Below are 22686 nucleotides of genomic sequence, written 5' to 3'. Positions count from 1 at the left end.
AGCATCTGAGGATGTCCCAGCCAGCCTTACCTTACCTTCAGTCAAGCCCTGGCCTAGCTCTGGTGGTTCTCCCGTGTTTTGTGGGCTTTTCTCTTGTGTTTTGGTGAGCCAAAGCATATGAGACTGAGATCTTGGAAGGAGCCAGGAGAGGCCTGGTCACAAGCAACTCTGTAGAACACCTGGCTGCACCCTGGACTTGGGTTAGGGAGGTGGAGGAAAAAAAGAAAGGGACACCGGTTAGTTCCTGGAAGGAGGCAGGGCTCTCTGTGGGGGGCCCTGTTTGGGTGACATAGATGGTACCTTTGTGGGTCCAGTCTGATGGAGGTTTGTGGGTTGGATGTTGCTCCTGGCCTCAACCATCTGGGTGGGAGCTCAGGTCTGAGCATGGCTTGCTGTCCTTGCAGATGCGTCTTGGCTTCCTGCGGCTGCAGGCCCTGCACCGCTCCCGGAAGCTGCACCAGCAGTACCGCCTGGCCAGACAGCGCATAATTGAGTTCCAGGCCCGCTGCCGTGCCTACCTGGTGCGCAAGGCTTTCCGCCACCGCCTCTGGGCCGTGATCACTGTGCAGGCCTATGCCCGAGGCATGATCGCCCGCAGGCTACATCGGCGCCTCCGGGCTGAGGTGAGGGGGTTTCTGAGCCCCAAGAGTGGATGGCTTCTAAGTGTGTGCTACCGTCTCAGGTGTCTCCCCGTCCCTTTCCTGGTGACTGCTGAGGGAAACCAAAGCCAGAAGTGAGTCTTTTGACTCTGCCTCCTCTTAAGATAGACCAAAGACTGAGGCCCCGGTCCCTCGTGAATTTTAAGGAGACAGGCACATCTGGTCTGGCTCTGGGATCCAATGAGCTCCCACTCATGTGTGTTCTGGGGACCAACTCAACCACCTTTTAATTTTGTGTGTGTGGCAAACTCACCCTCCATTTCAGAGCTTGGGGGTGATGGCAGTGGGGTGAGACAGAGCTGTGACAAGGGCTACACATGTTTCCATGGCCACATGGCTTCCCTTTCCTCAGTACCGGCGGCGCCTCGAGGCTGAGAAGATGCGGCTGGCAGAGGAGGAGAAGCTCCGAAAGGAAATGAGTGCCAAGAAAGCCAAGGAGGAGGCGGAACGCAAGCATCAGGTCAGCCAGGACCTCCACGGCTCCCCTGGGTAGCTGCTCCGCAGTCTGGCTCCACGATTTTTCTCCATGGCTGCCTGCGTGTCACCTGGCCCTGCCAACTTCTTCCCTCATCCTAGCAGAGACTTCTTCCTAGTGCCCTCAGCACACAGCAGCTGAACTCTAGCTTGGGGCTTGGCCTATGACTGGAGCCAGAGGGCTGCGTCCACAGCACTTTCCTGGTTAGGGGGTGACACCCAGAACAAAAGCCTGACCAGGGAGTGACCAGGGTCATGCTGCCCGACACAGGCCTGTCAGCCACACGTGCCACTGAACACTGAAGTGTAGCTTATCTAAAAGCCACGGCTAAATTATGAGGTGCACACAATATTAGGAAGACTTATTGTTATTTTACCTTTTAAACATGGTTCATGTTAATCTTTTGGCCAACTCTAGTACAGTTCCCACCTAACTCCACAGCCCAGGACTTGATGGTGTCTGTGGCCTGAAAACAGGGGAGGGCCTGGAGGCAGGGGTGGGTCAACAAAGGAGAGTGCTAGAGGTGGTGTCCTCCTGTGGTCCAGGGGTGCTGGACATCTGTCTGGCCCACATGAGGGCTATGAGCACAGTCAGCCCTCCCCTCTGTCAGAACCCTAGTGGAGTTGGGGCTGCTGCTGCTGCTGCTGCTGGTGGTGGTCTCTCTTGGGCCCCCTGAGGACAGCTGCTCTCTGAGGCTATGTTTCTGGGAGCTGACTTACTTCCCCGGCATCTCCCCAACTTTAGGAGCGCCTGGCCCAGCTGGCCCGCGAGGATGCAGAGCGGGAGCTGAAGGAGAAGGAGGAGGCCCGGAGGAAGAAGGAGTTCCTGGAGCAGATGGAGAAGGCCCGCCATGAGCCCATCAACCATTCGGATATGGTGGACAAGATGTTTGGCTTCCTGGGGACTTCGGGCGGCCTGCCAGGCCAGGAGGGCCAGGCACCAAGTGGCTTTGAGGTAACAGGACTGTGGGTCAGGACTTCCTGAGGCACCCCAGAGCCTTCCCTCTCTCCCCTCACATCCTTTGCCCTCTAATTAGAAGGCAGCGGTGACTAATTGGGTGAAGAACTAGGGGGTCTCAGATCCCATCCAGCCTCTGCCTGCCGCATGGTCTTGGACCATTCGCTGTCCCGCCCTAGAGCCATTCCCAAATTTTTACCCCTTGTCTTTGAGGCTCCCCTGTGTGCTGGGCTCTGTTTGGACAGTGGAAAGAAGCAGCAGAGGCCTTGCCCACTGGGGGGAGGGGCTGACTCTGCAAGAGATGGAGTGGGGACAGCAGCTAGTGCTACCTCCGTTCTGGCCCTGCTGGCTACAGGGCCCGGCCTAACAGTTGGGGTACAGCCTCTCTGTGTTCGTCAGGACCTGGAGCGAGGGCGGAGGGAGATGGTGGAAGAGGACGTGGATGCAGCCCTGCCCCTGCCTGACGAGGATGAGGAGGACCTCTCTGAGTACAAATTCGCCAAATTTGCTGCCACCTACTTCCAGGGCACAACCACACACTCCTACACTCGGAGGCCTCTCAAGCAGCCCTTGCTTTACCACGATGATGAGGGGGACCAGCTGGTGAGGCTGCCTGAGGCCTGGTCATGGCTCATGAGCCCGGGCTGGGATTGGTGGATGCTGCCCTTGGTGGTGGCCAAGGTCTGACCTTTAGCCTAGCACCCGGCCTAGGGTCAGACCACACTGCAGTTGGCTGTCTGTCTCTCCAACTTCCTCTCCTCCAAGCACAGGCTCTTCCTATGACTTAGGCAAGGTGCTTTTTCCTCTCTGGCTTTCTTACATGTGTGCTCCGTCCTCAGGCGGCACTGGCTGTGTGGATCACCATCCTCCGCTTCATGGGGGACCTCCCGGAGCCCAAGTACCACACAGCCATGAGTGATGGCAGTGAGAAGATCCCAGTGATGACGAAGATCTACGAGACCCTAGGCAAGAAGACATACAAGAGGGAGCTGCAGGCCCTGCAGGGGGAGGGCGAGGTAAGGCCGAGGTGTCCCAAATGGCAACTGTCTTGGCCTAGTGGGGGTGGTGTCAGCATGCCAGCCTCGGGTAACCCGGAGAAAGAATCCTATGATCTCTGTCCTGTCTCTGCCTCATCCTTGACCCCGCCCCTTCCATTCTCTGTCTATCCCTGGGGGTAATGTGTGATCATTTGCCTACTGTAAAGTGCTCTTCATACCTGAGGGGCTGGCCACATTGCAGAGCAGACACTTTGCCATGGGAGAAACCACTAGTGGCAACTCCCTGGAAGGCCTCAGACGCTGACTGTGATTTTCTAAGTCTCAGTGAGAGCGAGGGTAGAGTGGCCTCGTGGCCTTGCACCTCATGAGCATCCATGTACAAATGACACAAACACCCCCACAGCCCCGCTGTCCACAGCTCTCATCCGTGCTTCTGTTACGTAGGCTCAGCTCCCCGAGGGGCAGAAGAAGACCAGTGTGAGACACAAATTGGTGCACTTAACCCTGAAGAAGAAGTCCAAACTCACCGAAGAGGCAAGGACAGACCCCAGAGCTTGGTGGCCCTTCACAGGTTCCTTAGGCAGCCAGGCTGCAGCACAGCTGACCTGGGGGCCCTGGGAGTGGGAGCAGAAGGAATGGATGTCATCTCTCTCTTCTGTAGCATAGCATCGGAGCAACCATCGGATAGGAGTGCATGGAGATGCTTGGGGTGGAAGCTTCCCAGGGCAGGGGAAAGAATGGGGAGGGGCCGAGCACACACATGAAAAGGAGGGTACTTCTTGCTGCTGCATATACCCTGCAGTTTGTCCCAGGACCTCTCAGCCTGCGAGCCGACTTCTTCTTGAGTCCTGGTACTGCCACCCATTAACTATCCCTCACCTTCTGAGGCTACCAAGGCCTCGGTCCCCAGGGCTATCTAGGCTGGTGGCTTCAGTTGATATGAGGACCATGCACGGCTGTCTCTGTCTGTGATGGAGTTCTCTCTTACTGCATCCAAACATTGTGCAGCTGCTTCTGTGGCTCTGTGTGAGGCCGGAAGAGAGACGCACAGCTACTGAGAACTAGATCTGAGGGTGGCCACATCAGGGACAAGGGCCTTGGTAACCAGGTGGTTGTGACCCGGGGTGTACTGTGGTGCTGTGGATGTGAGATGGTGGTCTCACTCAGAGTCAGGCATGGGGCATACCCTGGATGAAAGGGTTTGCCTGGAGTGGGACCGAGGTGCAGAGGGCAGAGGAGGCCACGGAGGAGAACTCACCCTTGAAGCAGGTGGCATCAGGCTGGTGCCCCGAGCCTTGTGGTCTAGTAATTAGTCTTTAGAGATGGAGTACCGACATGCTCAGGGGCCGTCCATGCATCCCCTTGCTCCTGTGGGGTGCCTGTCAAGGACAGCACTGCAGCCTCAACTGTTTGGCTCAAGCCCGCCTCCTTGGCCTAGGTGACCAAGAGGCTGCACGATGGGGAGTCCACGGTGCAGGGCAACAGCATGCTGGAGGATCGGCCCACCTCGAATCTGGAGAAGCTGCACTTCATCATCGGCAATGGCATCCTGCGGCCTGCTCTGCGGTCAGTGTCCGAGGGGCAGTGGGATGCCGTACCCAGGCACCTCCAGGCAGGGCCTAGGTGGGCGTGGTCTCAAGGTAGCTGGTAGTGGCTCTGACGCATTAGCCACAGATTAAGCAAAAAAGGCCTGTGTTTAGCTCTGTTGGTGGCTAGTCATGTGACCCTAACCTATGTCCTTCACCTTTCTGTGCCTTATCTGGAAAGGTGGAATAAGATTAGTGCCCACAGGCCAGGAGTAGTGATGCACGCCTTTAATCCCAGCACTCGGGGAGGCACGGGCAGGTGGATCTCTGTGAGTTTGAGGCCAGTGTGGTCTACAAAGCGAGTTTAGGACAGCCAGGGTTATTGCACAGAGAAATCCTGTCTTGACAAACCAAATGTGTGTGTGTGTGTGTGTGTGTGTGTGTGTGTGTGTGTGTGTGTGTGTGTGTGTGTGTGTATCTTCCACATCTGAGGCTTGATGGAACGCAGGGCTGAGAGTGAATGAGTGAGCAATCTCCGTAACTAGTAGCTATGTTATCATGGCCACACCTGAGCTTTCTGCTTTAACCCCATTGCTGCTGGCTCATCTTCAGCGCAGCTGGCCCAGGCCAGTGACAAGGTTACTGTGGGTCTCCTGCCTAGAGACCCTTCTAGGGTTCCCGTCCCTGGGTCAAGAGAGACCCCCCCCCGCCCCGACTGATGCCCTGGGTGTTGGCAAGTTGGTGCAAAGACTCAGGAGTCACCAATACAATCAGGCAGTTAACCCAGCCAGATGTGAGCTTTCTACCGCTCTTCAAAGCCAGTTAACACCTCACTTGAACTAGAAGCTACCCAGGGCCACCAGGAGGGAACAGTGGCCACCTGGTTGTCTCTCTGCCACATCTGATGTAGACTGTTCAGAAGTCTTGTGCCAGGGGTCCCAAGCCAAAGAAGGCTGGGGAGTGGGCTCCTGGGGGACCACAGCTGACCCCCCTTCCCTTGCTTAGCCTTCTGCCTATTGGCTGAGTGGGGCCAGAGACTCCAGCACACGGTTCCCGCTAGTCTGTGGCAAGACGGGACCTGGATGAGCCATGCCAGCTTCACTTACAGGCATGACTGTTGCTCTGAGGATATTTAAAATGGCCCTTGTTTTATGAAATGACTCAGGCCAGGGATGAGATGGCACCTTGAAATTGTGTTGGTTTGTGACAACCCTGCCTCCTCCTTGGCACGGCCTTCAGAGAAGAGGAGCGGCGAATGCCCCCTGGTGGTCACCACATCACTCCATGCTGCGTGTGTGTGTGTGTGTGTGTGTGTGTGTGTGTGTGTGTGTGTGTGTGTGTGTGTGTACCGGAGAGATGTGTGCTCACTGCCCCCCCCCCCACCAGACACTCCCGTGTGCCTGGCTTCTGGCGTGTCAGTCACTGTTATAGAAACTGTCCCTGACTGTGGGGTCCCCCAGTCAGGCTACATTATTGGCCAGGGTTAGGCAAACCCGGGCTGGTACCCTTGAACTTGTATTAGGATACAGGTCACTTTGTGGGTTGTGGACCCCAACAAGAGTTTTTGCCTTATTCCTGGTGACCCTCCAAATCTAAAGCAAGAACTCTATGCTCAGCCTCTTCACCCAGCCCATCTCTGTCTCCTGGCAAACTTTGGGCAGATGGACTGGTCAGACAGAACAGCTGTGGTGTGTGTGTGTGGGGCGGTGACTGGGTGTCACTCTGAGGTATTGTTCCCACCCAGGGACGAGATTTACTGCCAGATCAGCAAGCAGCTCACGCACAACCCATCCAAGAGCAGCTATGCCAGGGGCTGGATCCTCGTATCTCTCTGTGTGGGCTGCTTTGCCCCCTCCGAGAAGTTCGTTAAGGTATGGGGGATGGGCTGGGGGGAGAAAGGGTACAGGGCCCCCCTATGCTGGGACACAGCGTGTATGTGGCGTGCACTCTTTAATGGCCCATATTCCTCACGTGGGATTCTAGGAGTTCTGGAATCCCATGTCCCATTGTGGAGACAGAGCTCCTTCCAGGTCCTCGAAGGTTTCGCACCTGCCCAGTCAGCCTTTTCCTCCTGGGTCCCCCTTGCCCAGGCAGTCAGGGCTCAGCTCTGTCAGTCCCATTCTACAGAGCTCAAGTGTGACATGGATGTGTCCTGCGCACCCTGAACACATCTTGGGACAGGCACTTCGATAGCACTCTATGCCTGGCTCTGGGTACTAGCTGGTGCCATGAGGGTGGGAGGAGGTGGGGGGGGGGGCGGAGACCAAATCGAGCCCTGAAGGAGGCCATAAGCTGCAAGAGAGGGCAGAACTAAAGTGTGAGGGCAAGGCAAGAGGTAAAGCTGGGAAGACCAGCTGAAAGGCCTTGCCACCACACTGCAGGGCAAGCACTGGATCGCACGGGGGGCAGGAGCAGGCCTAGAAAAGAGGGCAGCAGGTGGCCCTGCTGGAGCAGCAGGTTGTGCCTGGAGAGGCTCCAGGCTGCTGCAGCGGCTAGGGTGGAGACCGCCTCACTGAGTCTCCTCTCTGCAGTACCTACGGAACTTCATCCACGGGGGCCCACCTGGCTACGCCCCATACTGTGAGGAGCGCCTGAGGAGGACCTTTGTCAACGGAACTCGGACGCAGCCACCCAGCTGGCTGGAGCTGCAGGTTGGCAAGGCCCACATGGCATGCATGCGGGCATGTGCTCTCTAGTGTCCCAGAAGCATCCCTGTGTGTGGGACTGTAGGGCTCCTTGAGTTCTGGCATCTGAGCCCCGAATCCACCCCGCACCCTCAAATATGAAAGCCTCAAACTGTCATTTACCCTTTCCGCCTGTCTTATGCCCATGGAACTGAGTCAAGGCCACACTCCTGCAATTCTGTCCTTCTAGCCTTAGGTCCCCGGCACAAGACATTTAAATGTCCCCTCAGGGTAGACACCTGTGACAGATCCAGGTGGTGTCCCAGTGGGATGCTGGTGGTCTGAGGGTCAGCTCCAGCCCAATAGGCAGCCAGAGCATAGAGAGATCGAAGAGACCACAGACCCTCTCGGTCACTTTCAGGCCACCAAGTCCAAGAAGCCCATCATGTTGCCCGTGACCTTCATGGACGGGACCACGAAGACCCTGCTAACGGACTCAGCCACCACGGCCAAGGAGCTCTGCAATGCTCTGGCTGACAAGATCTCACTCAAGGACCGGTTTGGGTTCTCCCTCTACATCGCCCTGTTTGATAAGGTATGGTGGCCCAAGCGTAGCCCAGCACAGTGCTGCCACCTGCTGGCTCAGGTGTTCATGTCTGAATCCTTTAAACCACCTGGAACCAGAACTGCCAGATTTTTGGGGAATGGTGTCAAGCTCTTTGGGCATCTGGGTACCCCACAGTCTGTGGTCCAGAGCTTACTCCAAACATGGGTACCCAGGGGCGAGGCCCTTCTCTTGCCGCTGAAAGGAGAAAGATGGGAGGCTCCAGCGGGTTGGAGGGCAGGCAATTCTGTTTCCCAGGGTCACATCCCGTTCTGTCACATATAGGGGTCTGATCAGCCACTGGCCCTTGCCACACCTTCTCCAGCTGAGTGAGCTCCCTGGCTTGGACCCACAGTCTTTTTTCTGCTGAGTTAGACTGGAACTTTGCCACTGGGCAGACCCAGGGACAGGACCCTGGGCTTGGGCACAGTTTGCCTGGGTTTCCCCTCATTAATTGGCTCTTCTAGTAATGGCTTGCTTTACAGCATCGCTTGCTCTGAGAACAAAGGTCTCCCACGTACACAGGCCCACTACTGAGCCTTGGAAAGCAGTCACTGTGCAAGCTACGAGCTGGCTCAGAGCCTGCACCTGGGATCAGCATCCCAGGGGACCTAGGACACATTCCTGCCTCCTCTGGGCCTCCGGCCTCTGTCTATACTCATGCATTTGACGCAGTAGATGGCCCTTCGAAGTCCTTCTCTGACCCCGAGCCTGCCTATCCTCCCACTGTGCCATCTCTCCTCTGCTCACAGGTGTCCTCCCTGGGCAGTGGCAGTGACCACGTCATGGATGCGATCTCCCAGTGTGAGCAGTATGCCAAGGAGCAGGGAGCACAGGAGCGCAACGCCCCGTGGAGGCTCTTCTTTAGAAAAGAGGTCTTCACACCCTGGCACAACCCCTCGGAGGACAACGTGGCCACTAACCTCATCTACCAGCAGGTGGTGCGAGGAGTCAAGTTTGGGGAGTACAGGTGTGAAAAGGTAAGTGAGGTGCCTGGGCCACAAGACACCATGGCTGCCCGTGTGCTATGCCCAGGCTAAGGGCTATTGGCAGCTGGTGCCGAGACTGGCCTGATGGCAGTTGGGTGTTTCCTGGGTTCTCTGTGGATTCAATGCTCCAGAACCTCACATGAGCCGTGTGGAGCGGATGCTTAGGAAGCTATCCTGGCTCCCTACTGGGAGGGGTCCACGCAGTCTGCAGTGCACGTGCGTGATGCATGTGCTCTCAGATGCGCATGTTTGTGGTGCGGTTCTTATTCTAGGAAGTTCTCTAAAGGAGACTATCTTACCATCCAGACCACGGTTTGCAGGTGTGCCTCAGTTTCTCTCCTTCTCCGGACAGAACTGAGAGTCTTGTTTTTGAAGATAATGCCGGTGCTGCCACTACCTGCGGCTCTGTTGGCGATGGCAGGATGGAGATGGCCATAGGGTTGATGCTGAGAGTGGTTGCTATTGGTGACGATGATGGCATTTATTGGTGTTGGTGGCGAAGGGTTACACTGGTGGTAATGATAGTGGTGGTACTGATGGTGCATGTGCCGAGAAGCTAATATTCAGAGTCTGTTAGAGCCACCATATTGGCTGCTGAGGTCAGGAAACGTTTCCCATGCATTGGAAAAATAGCAGGTGCCTACAAGGTCCCCAAGAGCCTCCTTTATCACCCTGCTACTCTAGAGAAGCCCCAGGAGCCCCAGGGAGTACTGCCCTGGCTTCTGAGCACCAGCCTAGGCAGAGAAAGGCCCAGCCCAGACTCTCACTTGGCTCTCTGAAGCAGAGCCATATTATTTCCACATCGACTCTTCCTGGGTTGATAGTGACAGTGATGTGCTGTCACCATTATCATCAGGCCATCCCCAGTGCCCTACGCTCCAAGACAGGCTTTTCTATTTTTCTTCTAAACTGCCAGCCAGAGTGGCTTTCATGCAGCACTGAGTTGTAGTTGTCTGACCATCATCAAATATGCTGGCTGCTCTCTTTGGCTCAGTTTATGTGGCCCTAGACAGAAGCTAGCTCTGTGCTGGTGCCAAGGGGACCAGGCACAGGGCAAGAGTTATGGCTGTGGGCTTAGGGACCTCATAGCTGCCCTGTGCAGAGAAAAATGCAACAGGGAGACAGGGAGAACTCAGAGTCCTGAGGGTCGGGGTCCCCATGCTACAGGAGGCACGGCTGGGAGGGGGCTGAGCTAGAAGGGCATTCTCAGGGTGATGGCGGTGATGGTATGCATCCTTTTCAGGAGGATGACCTGGCCGAGCTGGCCTCCCAGCAGTACTTTGTGGACTACGGTTCTGAGATGATTCTGGAGCGTCTGCTGAGCCTGGTGCCCACTTACATTCCTGACCGTGAGATTACGTCCCTGAAGACTCTCGAGAAGTGGGCGCAGCTGGCCATTGCCGCCCACAAGAAGGTAGGAAAAAGAAGGCGCTCAGAGGAGGGGCAGCTCCGAGCATCCGAGGCACCACAGCTGGCGGCTGACGTTTTCTGACTGGGAGTGGCTGTGGACCAGGGCCTCCTGTTGCTATTCCCCACTATACATAGCATTCCTATGTGTCTTTTGTCACTTCCTCTGGGCTGGGTACCCAGAAGGCTCAAAGGTAGTCCTGTGGCCTCTTGAGGGATCCCCAGGGTCATAGACTTTGAGGGTGACCTTTCCAGTTGCTTACAATGCTCTGCTTTCTGAGTGACCTCTCAGGACTGATAATGGGGGGAATTGTACCCTCTTTTTCCCTAAAAACTCTAGTACCTTCCTGCTTGGGAACTCTGGATACAGGCTCCTTTTGAAGTCCCAGACCGTGACCTAATATGGAAAAAATCCCTGTGGAGCTAAGGGGCCTGCAGAAGCAGTAACCAGGCGTGGGTGGGCCACTGTGAGGGATCTGAGCACATCTCCAAGGCTCTGCCGTATCAGAGCAGACCAGGCCTAGCCTCAGTTACTGGAGATCCCCACGGATCATCTTTCATGCCCTATGGACAAGCCTCTCCCTCATGCAGGTGTCCTGTGGAACCTGCCACCCGCCTTTCACCTTCTCTGGCTAGCTCCCTGCGGGCCCACCTGGTTCTGAGTGCCGCCTACAAGGGTTTTTTCCAGGCCTGACACTCTTTCCTCTACAGTATTTCCTTCCTACATCCCTCCACCTCCCAAGAGAAAAACCTCCTCATCACCATCTCTTCTTGCTCCCCCTTAACATCTGGCAAGTTACCAAAGCCGGTCCACTTTGCCTCCCAAACAGTTTCAGCTCCCAGCTCTGCTGCCCCAGCTGCCCCTGGTATTTATTTCCAGAAAGGCTTGTGCGTGTGACTGCTTCGGTGGCGTGGTGGCATTTGTTTTATTTTGAAATCGGGCCTTGGGGGCATAGTCATGAGTGGGATAGACATGCTCTTCTGTCAGTTTGTCTTTCCCCGGATCCCAGCTCCTTTGAGTGTATGTCCCAGAGCCCTGGGCTCTGCTGCGCTGGACAGGGTAAATGAGCATCTTTTCCAGGAGGGTAGGGAGAAGCCACACTGGATGTAGGAACTGCCTCCTGGGTGAGATCAGAGCATTGCTGGGCTGACGTTCCCACCTTGCTTGCTTATTTATTTATTTATTTATTTATTTATTTATTTATTTTTAATTTTTATTTTTTGGTTTTTTGAGACAGGGTTTCTCTGTGTAGCCTTGGCTGTCCTGGACTCACTTTGTAGACCAAGCTCGCCGTGAACTCACAGCAACCGACCCGCCTCTGCCTTCCGAGTGCTGGAATTAAAGGCCCTGCTTACTTCTTATTGTCACAAGCACGCATGTCCTGATTGTTTCTTCCCATAAGGACATGGCCTGTGAAAGACCTCATGTTCACCACTTCGTACAGACCTAATGTTCAAATGTGCCCTTTGGGATGTGAAGACTTGATCACAAGGATATAGAGGGAATACATATAGCCTTCCGCCGTCTGCTTTATGGCTTTCTCTCCACACACATACACATGCCTAATTTCCGAACACTTTGACATGAAATTGGTTGCATCAACCTCTCAGCCAGTGCTTCCTGTCCCTGGCGTGGGGCCACACTGGCCCCCTCTGTAGATATATGTAGTTGACATGAAGATTTTTATCCAGGGCTGGCTCTGTGTATTGTCAAGGCCACATATTTATTCTGATCACTTGATTCTACCCCAGGACTGTGGATTTCTAACCAGGAAACAGAATGCTGCTCCCTACAGGAGCATCGCGGTGGCTCTTGCCAGGCCTGCCCTACCTCCAGGCTTGTCTTCCTCCTCGCTGACTCTGCTCACTCCTGCACCTGCCTGCCCAGCCTTGTAGAAGCCCACTTTTGGGACTTGGATTTCTTTCTTTTTTCTTGGTTTTTCAAGACAGGGTTTCTTTGTGTAGCCTTGGCTGTCCTGGACTGGTTTTGTAGACCAGGCTGGCCTTGAACTCACAGCGATCCACCTGCCTCTGCCTCCCAAGTGCTGGGATGAAAGGCGCACACCAAGGCTCAGTTTGGGACTTGGCTTTCTGTGCCATGATGCTGTAGCCTCTCTCTGCTCTCATGCCTCCCCACACAGCATGCTCCTCCCACTGAGCCTGGCCCTGGCCTCCTGATGGCTTTCATTGTCCTTGCTTGGGCCATTGCGTTGGGGAATCTGAGGGGAGGGGGCAGTTGTGTTTTCCTTTGGTGCCTGGGACCCTCACAGAAAGAGATTTGTAAGAGCTCTGATGCTGACTGGATAAGAGAAGGCAGTGCAGCGGGTGCCTGTGGGCTGGAGGGAGCAGCAGAGATAGGGCAGCTCGTGTCTAGAGCCTGCCCATTACCCTTCAATATTGATCCCACTTTGTCCTCTGCAGGGAATTTATGCCCAGAGGAGAACTGACACCCAGAAGGTCAAGGAGGACGTGGTCAATTATGCCCGCTTCAAGTGGCCCTTGCTCTTCTCTAGGTTTTACGAAGCCTATAAGTTTTCAGGTATCTGCCCATTTCTCAGCCCCGGCCGTGGCCCTAGCCATGCAGAGGGAGGAGGGTGGTTGTCTCTCTGCGTGTGCCTGGCCTTCTCAGGTCCTACCGCTGAGGAGCTGGGAGGGGCTCATGCAGTCAGTGATGACCAGCAGGAGTTCATGGTCTGCAGGGTTGCACAGCCGATCATTAAAGCCTCCCGCTATGGATAGAAGAAGGTAGCCATGTCATACACGGGCTGTTCCCAAGAAGCTGAGGGTGGGTGGTTGTGGCTGAGGGGACGTGACTGTGGCTGGTGTAGGCCGACATGGTCCATCAGCTCCGCTCCCCTTTGTGGTTGTTGCTGAGCATCTGCTCTGCCTCAGCCCTGAGTTTGTTCTGGGCTTCCCAGATTTGCCAGGTCTCAGAGCCACTGACAACCCTGGGGTTCAGCTGTCTGACCCCTCGCCACGTCTCAGCTTAGTGCAGGGCAGGAATGGTACTTCTTATAAGGATTATGGATATGGAGGAGGAGCTAGGCCCAGATCAGGGAGGCTCCCCCTCCTTAGACTCTCTGTCACCATCCCAGGCCCTCCCCTCCCCAAGAGTGACGTCATCGTGGCTGTCAACTGGACAGGTGTCTACTTCGTGGACGAGCAGGAGCAGGTGCTTCTGGAGCTGTCCTTTCCAGAGATCATGGCAGTGTCCAGCAGTAGGTGGGGATGGCCGCTAGGGCACAGACAGGGTGCTGGGAGGAGAGGGGGGCAGCATCTTGGGCCGGGGATACAATCAGTGTTATTGATGGTGAGCTCTTTGTCATCTGAGAAGCATCCAGAGGGTGGTGGGGTCCTGGAATAGCCACTTTCCATAGCACAGTGCATCCCAGAGCATCTGTCTGGGACTTGTAGGAATGTGGTCCAGATACGAGGAGGGTTAGGGAAGACTTCCTGGTGGAAGAGGCATCTAGGATGAGCCTTGAAGAGTGAATAGGGACATAGATGGACAATGAGCAGTGCACTGGGCCAGCGAGGGCCACTTCTGGACCAGACCTGGCTGTAGCCATGGCTACATCTGCACTAGAAGGCGATGTGTCTGAGCTTATCGCCCCAGTGGGCCAGGCCTCGCCCTGGCAGGGCCCTATCTGGGAATCTGGGACACTCTGACAGACTGGCCTTGGTCCCCTTCAGGGAGTGCCGCATCTTGCTCTCACTGGGCTGCTCTGATCTGGGCTGTGCTGCTTGTCACTCGGGCTGGGCAGGGCTGACCCCGGCTGGACCCTGTTCTTCGTGTTGGTCCTGTAGGGGAGCAAAACTGATGGCCCCCAGCTTCACACTGGCCACCATCAAAGGGGACGAGTATACCTTCACGTCCAGCAATGCTGAGGACATCCGTGACCTAGTGGTCACCTTCCTGGAGGGGCTACGGAAGAGGTCTAAGTATGTGGTGGCACTGCAGGACAACCCCAACCCTGGTGAGTAACCGCTGACATGGGTACTCAGGGGTGGTGACAGACTGTACAGCTGGCCTGGCCCTCCCTACAACAGGTGGCTGGTGCCTTGTTATTATGTTTTCTAGACACTAAGCCCAGGGCAGAACAGCCTTTACCTATAGCCCACGGAACAATCTTCCTCCACCCCCTCCATCCAGGACTGTAACTTACCTCTTATCACAATCTCCAAGTTGTATGGGGTCCTCCATACCCGATAACACGATGGCATCCCTCCTGATCAATATGGAGCCTAGAACCTGTGGGAAGGGGGAGGGAGATACGGTAGCACTCCTGTGTTAGCCCAGTGACAATGGAAACCTAGAGGTTGTGGTCAGACACTCCATGCAGCCTGGGCCAAACAGGAAGCATACGTGAGCAGGAATCTGAAACAGATGGCGTAGGAGAGCCGTGCACAGAGGCAGGAGAAAGCTGGGGTGTCCAAAATTGAAATTGCATTGGCTTGATTTAAAAAAAAAAAAAAAGGCAAGCGAAAGGAGGAAGGCCAGGAGCGAGGAGGAAGGAGATGGGCTTTGAGAAGGAGAGTGACCCACACTGGTGGCTAAATCTGGGCGTGGGGTTTGCACAAAGACTGTGCAGAGTGGCGGATGGCACGGAGCCTCAGTGTATAGGTCATCAGCCCAAATGAAGAAGATGTCCCAACGCAGCCCCGTTTTCTGCCCCCATGTGGATCCGCTTACCCCTGCCTCAAAGCTGGTGAGGAGTCGGGTTTCCTCAGCTTTGCCAAGGGAGACCTCATCATTCTCGACCATGACACTGGTGAGCAGGTCATGACCTCGGGCTGGGCCAATGGCATCAACGAGAGGACCAAGCAGCGTGGCGACTTCCCCACTGACTGTGTATACGTCATGCCCACTGTCACCCTGCCACCTCGGGAGATTGTGGTATGTGACCGTGCTGGAAGTCTCCCCTGGACCCTCCCTTTTTCTTCTTCTCACATCTGATGACTAGGATGAAGGATTGTAATGCAGTAATGATTTACGTCTTCTGTGTAGATGGCCTTAGGGGGCCACAGACTTAATGTATGGGTATCCACCTAATTTATATCAGTTGATGAGGAGCCTAGAGGTACGGATGGGGGAATCATTGTCACATGACTGAAGGGAAATGAGGCCACAGCTGGGCGAGGGTCTGTTTTTGGTTTTGTTTTTGTTTTTTGCTGGACCACAGCTCAAGGATTTAGCATAGCTCTCTAGGCAGCTCCTGTGCAAGGCTCCTGAGTGTGGATTGTTCCGAGCACAGCATGTTTGAGGCACAGGCATGGTGGCGGCGGGGGTTGGGGGGTGGGGTAGGGTGTCTCCATGCCCACGGAGGCCAAGTCTCCCCGAGCCGTGTTGGAAGTCCCCAGCTTTGCCAGATCCCAGTGGCCCCAACTGAACAGCCGACATGAACTCCCGGTCTCTTGCCTCCCAGGCCCTGGTCACCATGACCCCAGACCAGAGGCAGGATGTTGTTCGACTCCTGCAGCTGCGTACAGCAGAGCCAGAGGTGCGCACGAAGCCATACACGCTGGAGGAGTTCTCCTACGATTATTTCAGGTGACATTGGGTGGCAGGTCTGGGACAGGAAGTCCCCACCTGTAAGCAGGGCCAGGTCAGGGGCGGCATAGGCAATTTCTGTTGTCCAAGATGAGCCTCCTGTGTGGTTTCATCTCATCTTTCCTTCCTCTGAGTGGCACCTGTGCCACCCAAGCATGACCTCTGCCGGGGGTGGGGGGGGGCGGGGAGAGGGGGGCCTGGGCAGGAAGATGAATGCTGTGGTTTGGGATGCTCAGCTCTGGCTGAGGGTGCCTGGGAGCAGGGCAGAGTCTCCTGGAGTCTACTGCGCAGTGCAAAGCACAGTAGAAGAGCAAGGGGGAGGGGTTCTCTGCCCAGCTTGCCATGGTGGGCTTGGTACTGACCATTTCCGTGCCTGACAGACCCCCGCCCAAGCACACACTGAGCCGTGTCATGGTATCCAAGGCCCGAGGTAAGGACCGGCTGTGGAGCCACACACGAGAACCCCTCAAGCAGGCCCTACTCAAGAAGATCCTGGGCAGTGAGGAACTCTCCCAGGAAGCCTGCATGGCCTTCATAGATATCCACTACCATGAGGACTAGGAGGGCAGCAGAGAGGGCACTCAGGGCTGGGCATGACAGGGCCTTTCTCCATAGAGCTGGCTGGGTTCTGGGGACCCCGGAAGATCCTGACTGGGTACATGGCACCTCACAGTATGCAAGGACAGCCTCATCCAGCACCCTGTTTGATCTTGTCATTCTGTTGAAATATAAACATTTTGCCTTGTGCTGGACCAGGCACAGAGACGAAGCTGTGACAAGAGCCAGCCCCCGGCATCATAAGCATGCTGTGCTGGCCAGAATCAGTGGTGATGGTGCCGGCTCATGAAGTGGCCTGACCTAACCTATAGGAAGGGCTTTCCTGGGGCACGTGGTGTATACAAAGTCCCTGAGACAAATCAGCAGGGTGCAAAATAATTTAGCACATCTGGAGGATAGATGTATGCCAAAGAAAGGCTCCCAGGGTCTGTTAAAAAGCTATAGCTGGCCAGATGTTGTGGCACATGCCTTTAATCCCAGTACTTGGGAGGCTGTGGCAGGAGAATCCCTGTGAGTTCTGGGCCAGCCTGGTCTACAGAACTAGTTCCAGGACAGCCAGAGATGTTATACAGAGAAACTATGTCTCAAAAACAAACAAACAAACAAACAAAAACAAGCAAGCAAACAAACAAAAAACCAAACCAAACACACACACACACACACACACACACACACACACACACACAAAGCTATGGCTGCTGGAACTAACTGGGTGGCACAGTGCTTGCCTAGCAGGCCAAGGCTGTGGGGTCAGTCCCCAGCAACACACACACACACACACACACACACACACACACACACACACACACACAGAGAGAGAGAGAGAGAGAGAGAGAGAGAGAGAGAGACAGACAGACAGACAGACAGACAGACAGACAGACAGACACAGACAGATAGAAACAGAGACAGAGACAGGAGCTGCTGGGCCTGGGGAATCAGTCAGATTGGTGATTGGACAATGTTTTCTGGCTGCCTCAGACACTTGGGGTGTAGGGTCAGGGCTTGAGAAAGGGTGGCCATGGTGGGGAAGGGAAGAGAAATCCTGAGCAGGCCACATCTACTGTGTCACTCAGAGTTCCAGGGTAGGGAGAGTCGGGCCCCTTACTTCCTAGGCCAGTGTGTCCCCCTTCAGCCAGACTTTCCTTGACGGCCTCCCACCTGTGCTCAAGTACATGGGCGACTACCCATCCAAGAGGACACGGTCCGTCAATGAGCTCACTGACCAGATTTTTGAGGGGGCACTGAAGGCTGAGCCCCTCAAGGATGAGGCCTACGTGCAGATCCTGAAACAGCTGACTGACAACCACATCAGGTGAGCAGACACGGACGGGGACCTTTCGAGGCAGTTGACGCCTCATCTGTGGTAGACTGTCCTCATCAGCCTGGCCTGGGTCCCAAGGTCAACCTGTCAAAAGCCAAGAAGGGGCATCCCTTAGCACAGTTCTCTAAGTCCACAGCCCTGCCCTCCCAGCTGCCATTCCTAACCCCTGGGCTGACTCAGGCTGAGGTGACTGTCAGCCCAACAGTCTCTCTGGAAAGGCTCCCTGCGCTGTGAGAATTGGGCCTACGGGAGATCCCTCCTTCACTTTCTCACTGGGCCAGCCTGAGGCAGGGGTGGCAAGTCAAACCCAAGCTCACTGTAGAGGCCAGGGTGAGCTCGACCTGGCTCTTTGGCCCAGCTTCACTTTCTATTCTGTGTGAGAGTGTGTGGACGGCCCACAACACACACAGGGTGAAAGCCTTTACCGAGACCAGAAAACAAGATTTGTTGGTAATATGCTGCAAAAAATAGGAGGAGAATTCCAAGAGAGGATGGTGCCCCAGTGAAAAGCCATCACACTCTGTCCCAGGGTTGAGACGGAGGCCTTCCAACCAAGGCAGTCACAATTGCCAGTGTCTTAAGGCAAGGGGCCAGCCTCATGCCATCAGGTCTGATGACTTGGAAGAGAAGCAACTGAGCACTGGGAAGATCCTAGTGATTGAGTCAAAACTCCCAGTGAGTCTCTCCCTCTTACCCACGTGAATATAAATAAACAAAAGGGTTTGGTGAGATCAGGGAGAGCTAATCCTGGGGCAGAGGTAAGTACCTGTCTTTGGAGACCCAGAGCTCATGCCACCGTAGGGGTCCAATCGAGCACCCCCTTCTCTGGTCCCCTCCAGGCTTCATAGTGAGGCTTAGCCTACAAGGCAGCATCTTGTAGACTCCATAGGAAGGTCCTTAGCTGTTGTTTTGCTGTTAGAGTTCTGTCCAAATGAGATCCTAGTGCTGATGGGTAATTCTGTCCCTAGTGCTGATGGGGAAGGCTCGGAGGTAGCTCTTTTGTAGGGAGATGTGGTCTTGAAGAAGTCTGCTAGCCACACGAGGCCAGCTTTTGATCAGTTGGGGCAGTGTCTTGGTCTGCAGTGGGTTTGAGTAAGCAACAGCTTAATAAATTGCCAGTGTGCTCAAGGCGGCTGCTCTCAAGGGGTGGATTTGAGGGATGACAGGTCTTTTGGCTAAAGCTTGTCCGAAAGGCTTGGGACTATCCCAGAGCCTCTGAGGTAAGGCAGTCCAGGTAAGCTGTGGAATAACCTAGGGGAAGGGCCCTGAGAACTAACAGCCTACAGGAAGGGCTGTAGGCTATCCACAAGGGAAGGAAGAAGAGAGCAGGGAGACAGGGAGGAGTTGGGGGGCCGAGTTGCCAGGGGGAGGGGCTTGGATGTGCCCCCAGAAAAACTCAGGGATGGAGCTGGGTTTAAAGAAGATGAGCCTAGAGTAAGAGTTTAGTGAGGTACAAGTGACACTCGCAGGGTCCTGTGACAAACCAGGGTATCCTTCCGACTCCTGGAGGTAAAACCCAGTCTCACGCCAAAGCCAAAGCCATTGGTGGAGCAGCCCCCCAGGAAAATCACACATGCCGATCCTGGCCATGAATCAGGCCTGAGGGCGATGGGGACTTTTTCAGTAGCGAAACCTAGGTATCTGTGAGTCCCTCAGATGAGGAAGCCCGAATGGTAGGGGAACCTGCAAACGCTAACACAGCCACACAGTTTGTTCCTTCCTGTAAGAAGAAGGGTGGGGGAAAAAGAGAAAATCCTCACAGTGTGTGTGACGTTCCCTTGGCTGAGCTGCCACTGCCATCTGGGCAACACATAGAGAGCGAGGGGTCCACAAGAGAAGGCAAAGGCAGCCATCCACTTTCTGTTACCTTCATGTCCCTTGAACAAATAGTGGCCAAGGTCCATCACCCACAGGAGGGAAATATGGCTTTTCTCCAAGGAGGAAAAAACCCTCCTTAGTCTGTGCCCCGAGCCCAGCCAAGGGCCATCAACTGCCTCTGGACCACCCATCAGTCACCACAGGCACCGGGTTAAGTAGCTAAGACCACCCCAGACCGCCCCATATGGGCCACCAAGATGCTGTGCAGAGCTGTGTCTGAAGAGGCCAGAGATGCAGGTGGGTAAAATAACTTAACAAGACAAAATAAACAAAGGGAAGATTTACAAAAAACAAGCTGCAGGTTGGTGGCTGAGTTCCCAAAGAGCTCACACTTGGGAGAGAGGGAACACCCTTTTTAGGGTAGTTTGGAAGTGTTTGCTGTTTCTCTTTGAGACTGGCCGTCCATGTAAGACTCCATGCATCACTAGGACCTGGTCTCTGGATGACCTACCTGGTCTTCACGTTAAAGTGTAGAATCCTCAGACCCGGCTTAGCAGTAGAGACGTGTTCAGGAGCTCGGCCAGCATAGGAATTTGCACACTTTTACTTCCATGCTATCCCTTGGAATATGGCTTTGAGGAGGAGATCTCAGCTGACCCAGACAGAGTGCTGAATAGCTGAGCTTTTCATTCTGGCACAGAAACTCCCGTGTCCCCGTGGACTGGAGACCATCTGCCCTGGCACCGGTGCTTGGCCGCATTTGAGCAGCACTGTTTGGTTCTGGCTGCTATGGTTGTGTGTCCGTTCTGGTCCTTGGACAGAAGGTGTAGCTCCGGCTTCCTGTGCACAGGATGTGCAGGTTTCCTGTGATGCCCTCTGGTCCTTCTCCCACAGATACAGCGAAGAGCGGGGCTGGGAGCTGCTGTGGCTGTGCACAGGCCTCTTCCCGCCCAGCAACATCCTCCTGCCTCACGTGCAGCGTTTCCTGCAGTCTCGCAAGCACTGTCCTCTTGCCATCGACTGCCTGCAGAGGCTCCAGAAAGCCCTGAGGTACAGGAGCTATGGGGGACAGGGGCCAGCATGGAGAGGGGTGGGGGTGGGGCATCTGGCCACACCCAGCTGTAGGGTGAACCCTTAGGGGCGAGGGCATGAGCACATAGCGTAGGCCTATCTCTGGGTTCCCCAGCTTTGTGTGGCAGGAGCTGCACCCCATGTGGGTTACAGTTGGGGAACCTGGCTTCTTCTTGAGAGGCTTCAGCCTTCTGGAGGACCGGGAAGGTGGTCCCTGGGCCCCAGTGCAGACTCTGCAAAGCTCACTCACACCCTTCGCTCTCACTCTCTCCCCTCTCTCCAGTCACCATCCCACTTACTGGCTGGGAACTCAGGGTTCTAGGAGGCCACATAGCTGAGCCCATTCTTGGGCATGAAGATGGGGTCAGACTGGGGCTCGTCTCCTGTTTCCTCTGTCCCCCAACCTTGTGGGCCCAGGAACATGCTTGTCTTCTCATTCCCTTCACGTTTCAGAAATGGGTCCCGGAAGTACCCCCCACACCTGGTGGAGGTGGAGGCCATCCAGCACAAAACCACCCAGATTTTCCACAAAGTCTACTTCCCAGATGACACTGATGAGGTGAGGGTCCCTCGCCACCCCCGCACATGGGTCTGCATCCTGGACAGGGCCAAGCTCCCTCAGCATGCACTGGGTATCTCTAATAACACCCCATGCCCTGACATCCTCTTCCTCTTGGCTAGAGCCAAGGCTTGATTAAAAGACAACACACACCCTTTGGGATAAGTCCCCTCCACTTTGGTCCTGCCCCCTACCTCCCCGCTCAGCCAGGCTGTCACAAATGTGACATCTTGTATCCTGAAAAGTAGTTTTGTTTTTTGTTTTGTTTTTGTTTTTGTTTTTTTCAAGACAGGGTTTCTCTTTGTATCCTTGCTATCCTAGACTCACTTTGTAGACCAGGCTGGCCTTGAACTCATAGCAATCCACCTGCCTCTGCCTCCCAAGTGCTGGGATTAAAGGTGTGCACCACCATGCCTGGCGCTGAAAAGTAGTTTTAAAACTTATTTGATCCAAAAAAATAAAAACCACCACCAACAAAACCTTATCTGATCCTGGAGACTCAGAGATGCCACAGTAGGAGTCTGTGGCAAACTAAAAACTGTCCCAGAATCCTTCCCACCAATATTCCATCCCATCTCCCCTTTCTCTCTCCCTCAGACTCCGCCCCTTCTCGCTCTCACAGCCTGGGCTGCTGTTTCCCACTCCACCCTCTTGGTTGCTTTTTTTTTTTTTCACCATCCCCACCCACCTCCAACACACACACACACACACACACATACACACACACACTGCTTGTGAGTCCCCACCTGTGCTCTCACTATCCAGGTCTGGACCTCCAGGGGCCAGGGAAAGTAGATCTGGGAAGAGCCAGGTGGGAGTTGCTTTCTTCAGATATTTCAAGCAGGTCTGGATCCACCAGGGTGACCCAATAGGTCAGGGGTCTTGACAGGGAGGGACTAGGGTAGAGGGACAACAGATGGGGTCGGGGAGGCCCTGCAGAAATTGAGTGAGTGCTGCCCCTAGGCTTTTGAGGTGGAATCGAGCACCAAGGCCAAGGACTTCTGCCAGAGCATCGCCAGCCGGCTGCTCCTCAAGTCTTCCGAGGGATTCAGCCTTTTCGTTAAGATCGCAGACAAGGTGGGTCTTCCCATCTTTTGGAGACTTGCTGGGACCCCAGGAATCTATAGGGGGTGAAGAGGAGAGAGGCACCTGCATGGAGCATCTGTCTGCTTCTCTCCTTTTTGCGTGGCACAAAGGCTCCCTCACATGGCACAGTGCCTCTCTCCTCTGAGGCACTGCACGTGCCTCTGAGAGTCACATGCCCCGGTGGCCTGTGCTCTGGACTCACAGGGCTCACTGTCTTTGTCTCCTCAGCAAACTCACCCTTGAACCTCTCTGCTCCATCAGAGAGGTCAGATAACTCACCCATGATCACACAGCAGGGACCCAGACCCAGACCCAGGCACACTACCCCCAAAAGTCTCACGCGTCAGTGTAATGCCTCCTCAAAGGGAAGGCTTCCTAGAGCATCCTAAAGGGAGACCTGGATGTTCCCAGCTACTGATCACCAAATACATTCTATTTCATTTCGTGACTGTCACTGTGTCAAACGTGGGGACTCAAAGTGTG

At 55.0% G+C, this 22686-nt stretch overlaps 1 protein-coding gene across 3 annotated transcripts in view; it reads left to right on the top strand.

The window, feature by feature from the left end:
• Positions 1-22686, top strand: part of MYO7A (myosin VIIA) — a 70131-nt gene that overhangs the window by 41094 nt on the left and 6351 nt on the right. For all 3 annotated transcript variants that reach the window (XM_084768180.1, XM_084768179.1, XM_084768178.1), the window contains 22 exons: positions 405-623; positions 1012-1119; positions 1879-2088; positions 2491-2694; positions 2931-3107; positions 3534-3623; positions 4528-4655; positions 6360-6486; positions 7147-7266; positions 7661-7834; positions 8596-8823; positions 10076-10246; positions 12661-12778; positions 13335-13461; positions 14047-14216; positions 14946-15136; positions 15666-15790; positions 16171-16328; positions 17507-17660; positions 20382-20537; positions 21012-21117; positions 22081-22194. In XM_084768180.1, coding sequence (XP_084624306.1) covers positions 405-623; positions 1012-1119; positions 1879-2088; positions 2491-2694; positions 2931-3107; positions 3534-3623; positions 4528-4655; positions 6360-6486; positions 7147-7266; positions 7661-7834; positions 8596-8823; positions 10076-10246; positions 12661-12778; positions 13335-13461; positions 14047-14216; positions 14946-15136; positions 15666-15790; positions 16171-16328; positions 17507-17660; positions 20382-20537; positions 21012-21117; positions 22081-22194 — 3375 coding nt within the window. The remainder of the gene's footprint in view (positions 1-404; positions 624-1011; positions 1120-1878; positions 2089-2490; positions 2695-2930; positions 3108-3533; positions 3624-4527; positions 4656-6359; positions 6487-7146; positions 7267-7660; positions 7835-8595; positions 8824-10075; positions 10247-12660; positions 12779-13334; positions 13462-14046; positions 14217-14945; positions 15137-15665; positions 15791-16170; positions 16329-17506; positions 17661-20381; positions 20538-21011; positions 21118-22080; positions 22195-22686) is intronic.

The sequence above is a fragment of the Acomys minous genome, assembly GCF_964271855.1.
Source record: "Acomys minous genome assembly, chromosome: 2".
Classification (NCBI taxonomy): domain Eukaryota; kingdom Metazoa; phylum Chordata; class Mammalia; order Rodentia; family Muridae; genus Acomys; species Acomys minous.
The sequence above is the reverse complement of the archived record's forward strand: the minus strand, read 5'-3'. Positions and strand labels throughout refer to the sequence as shown.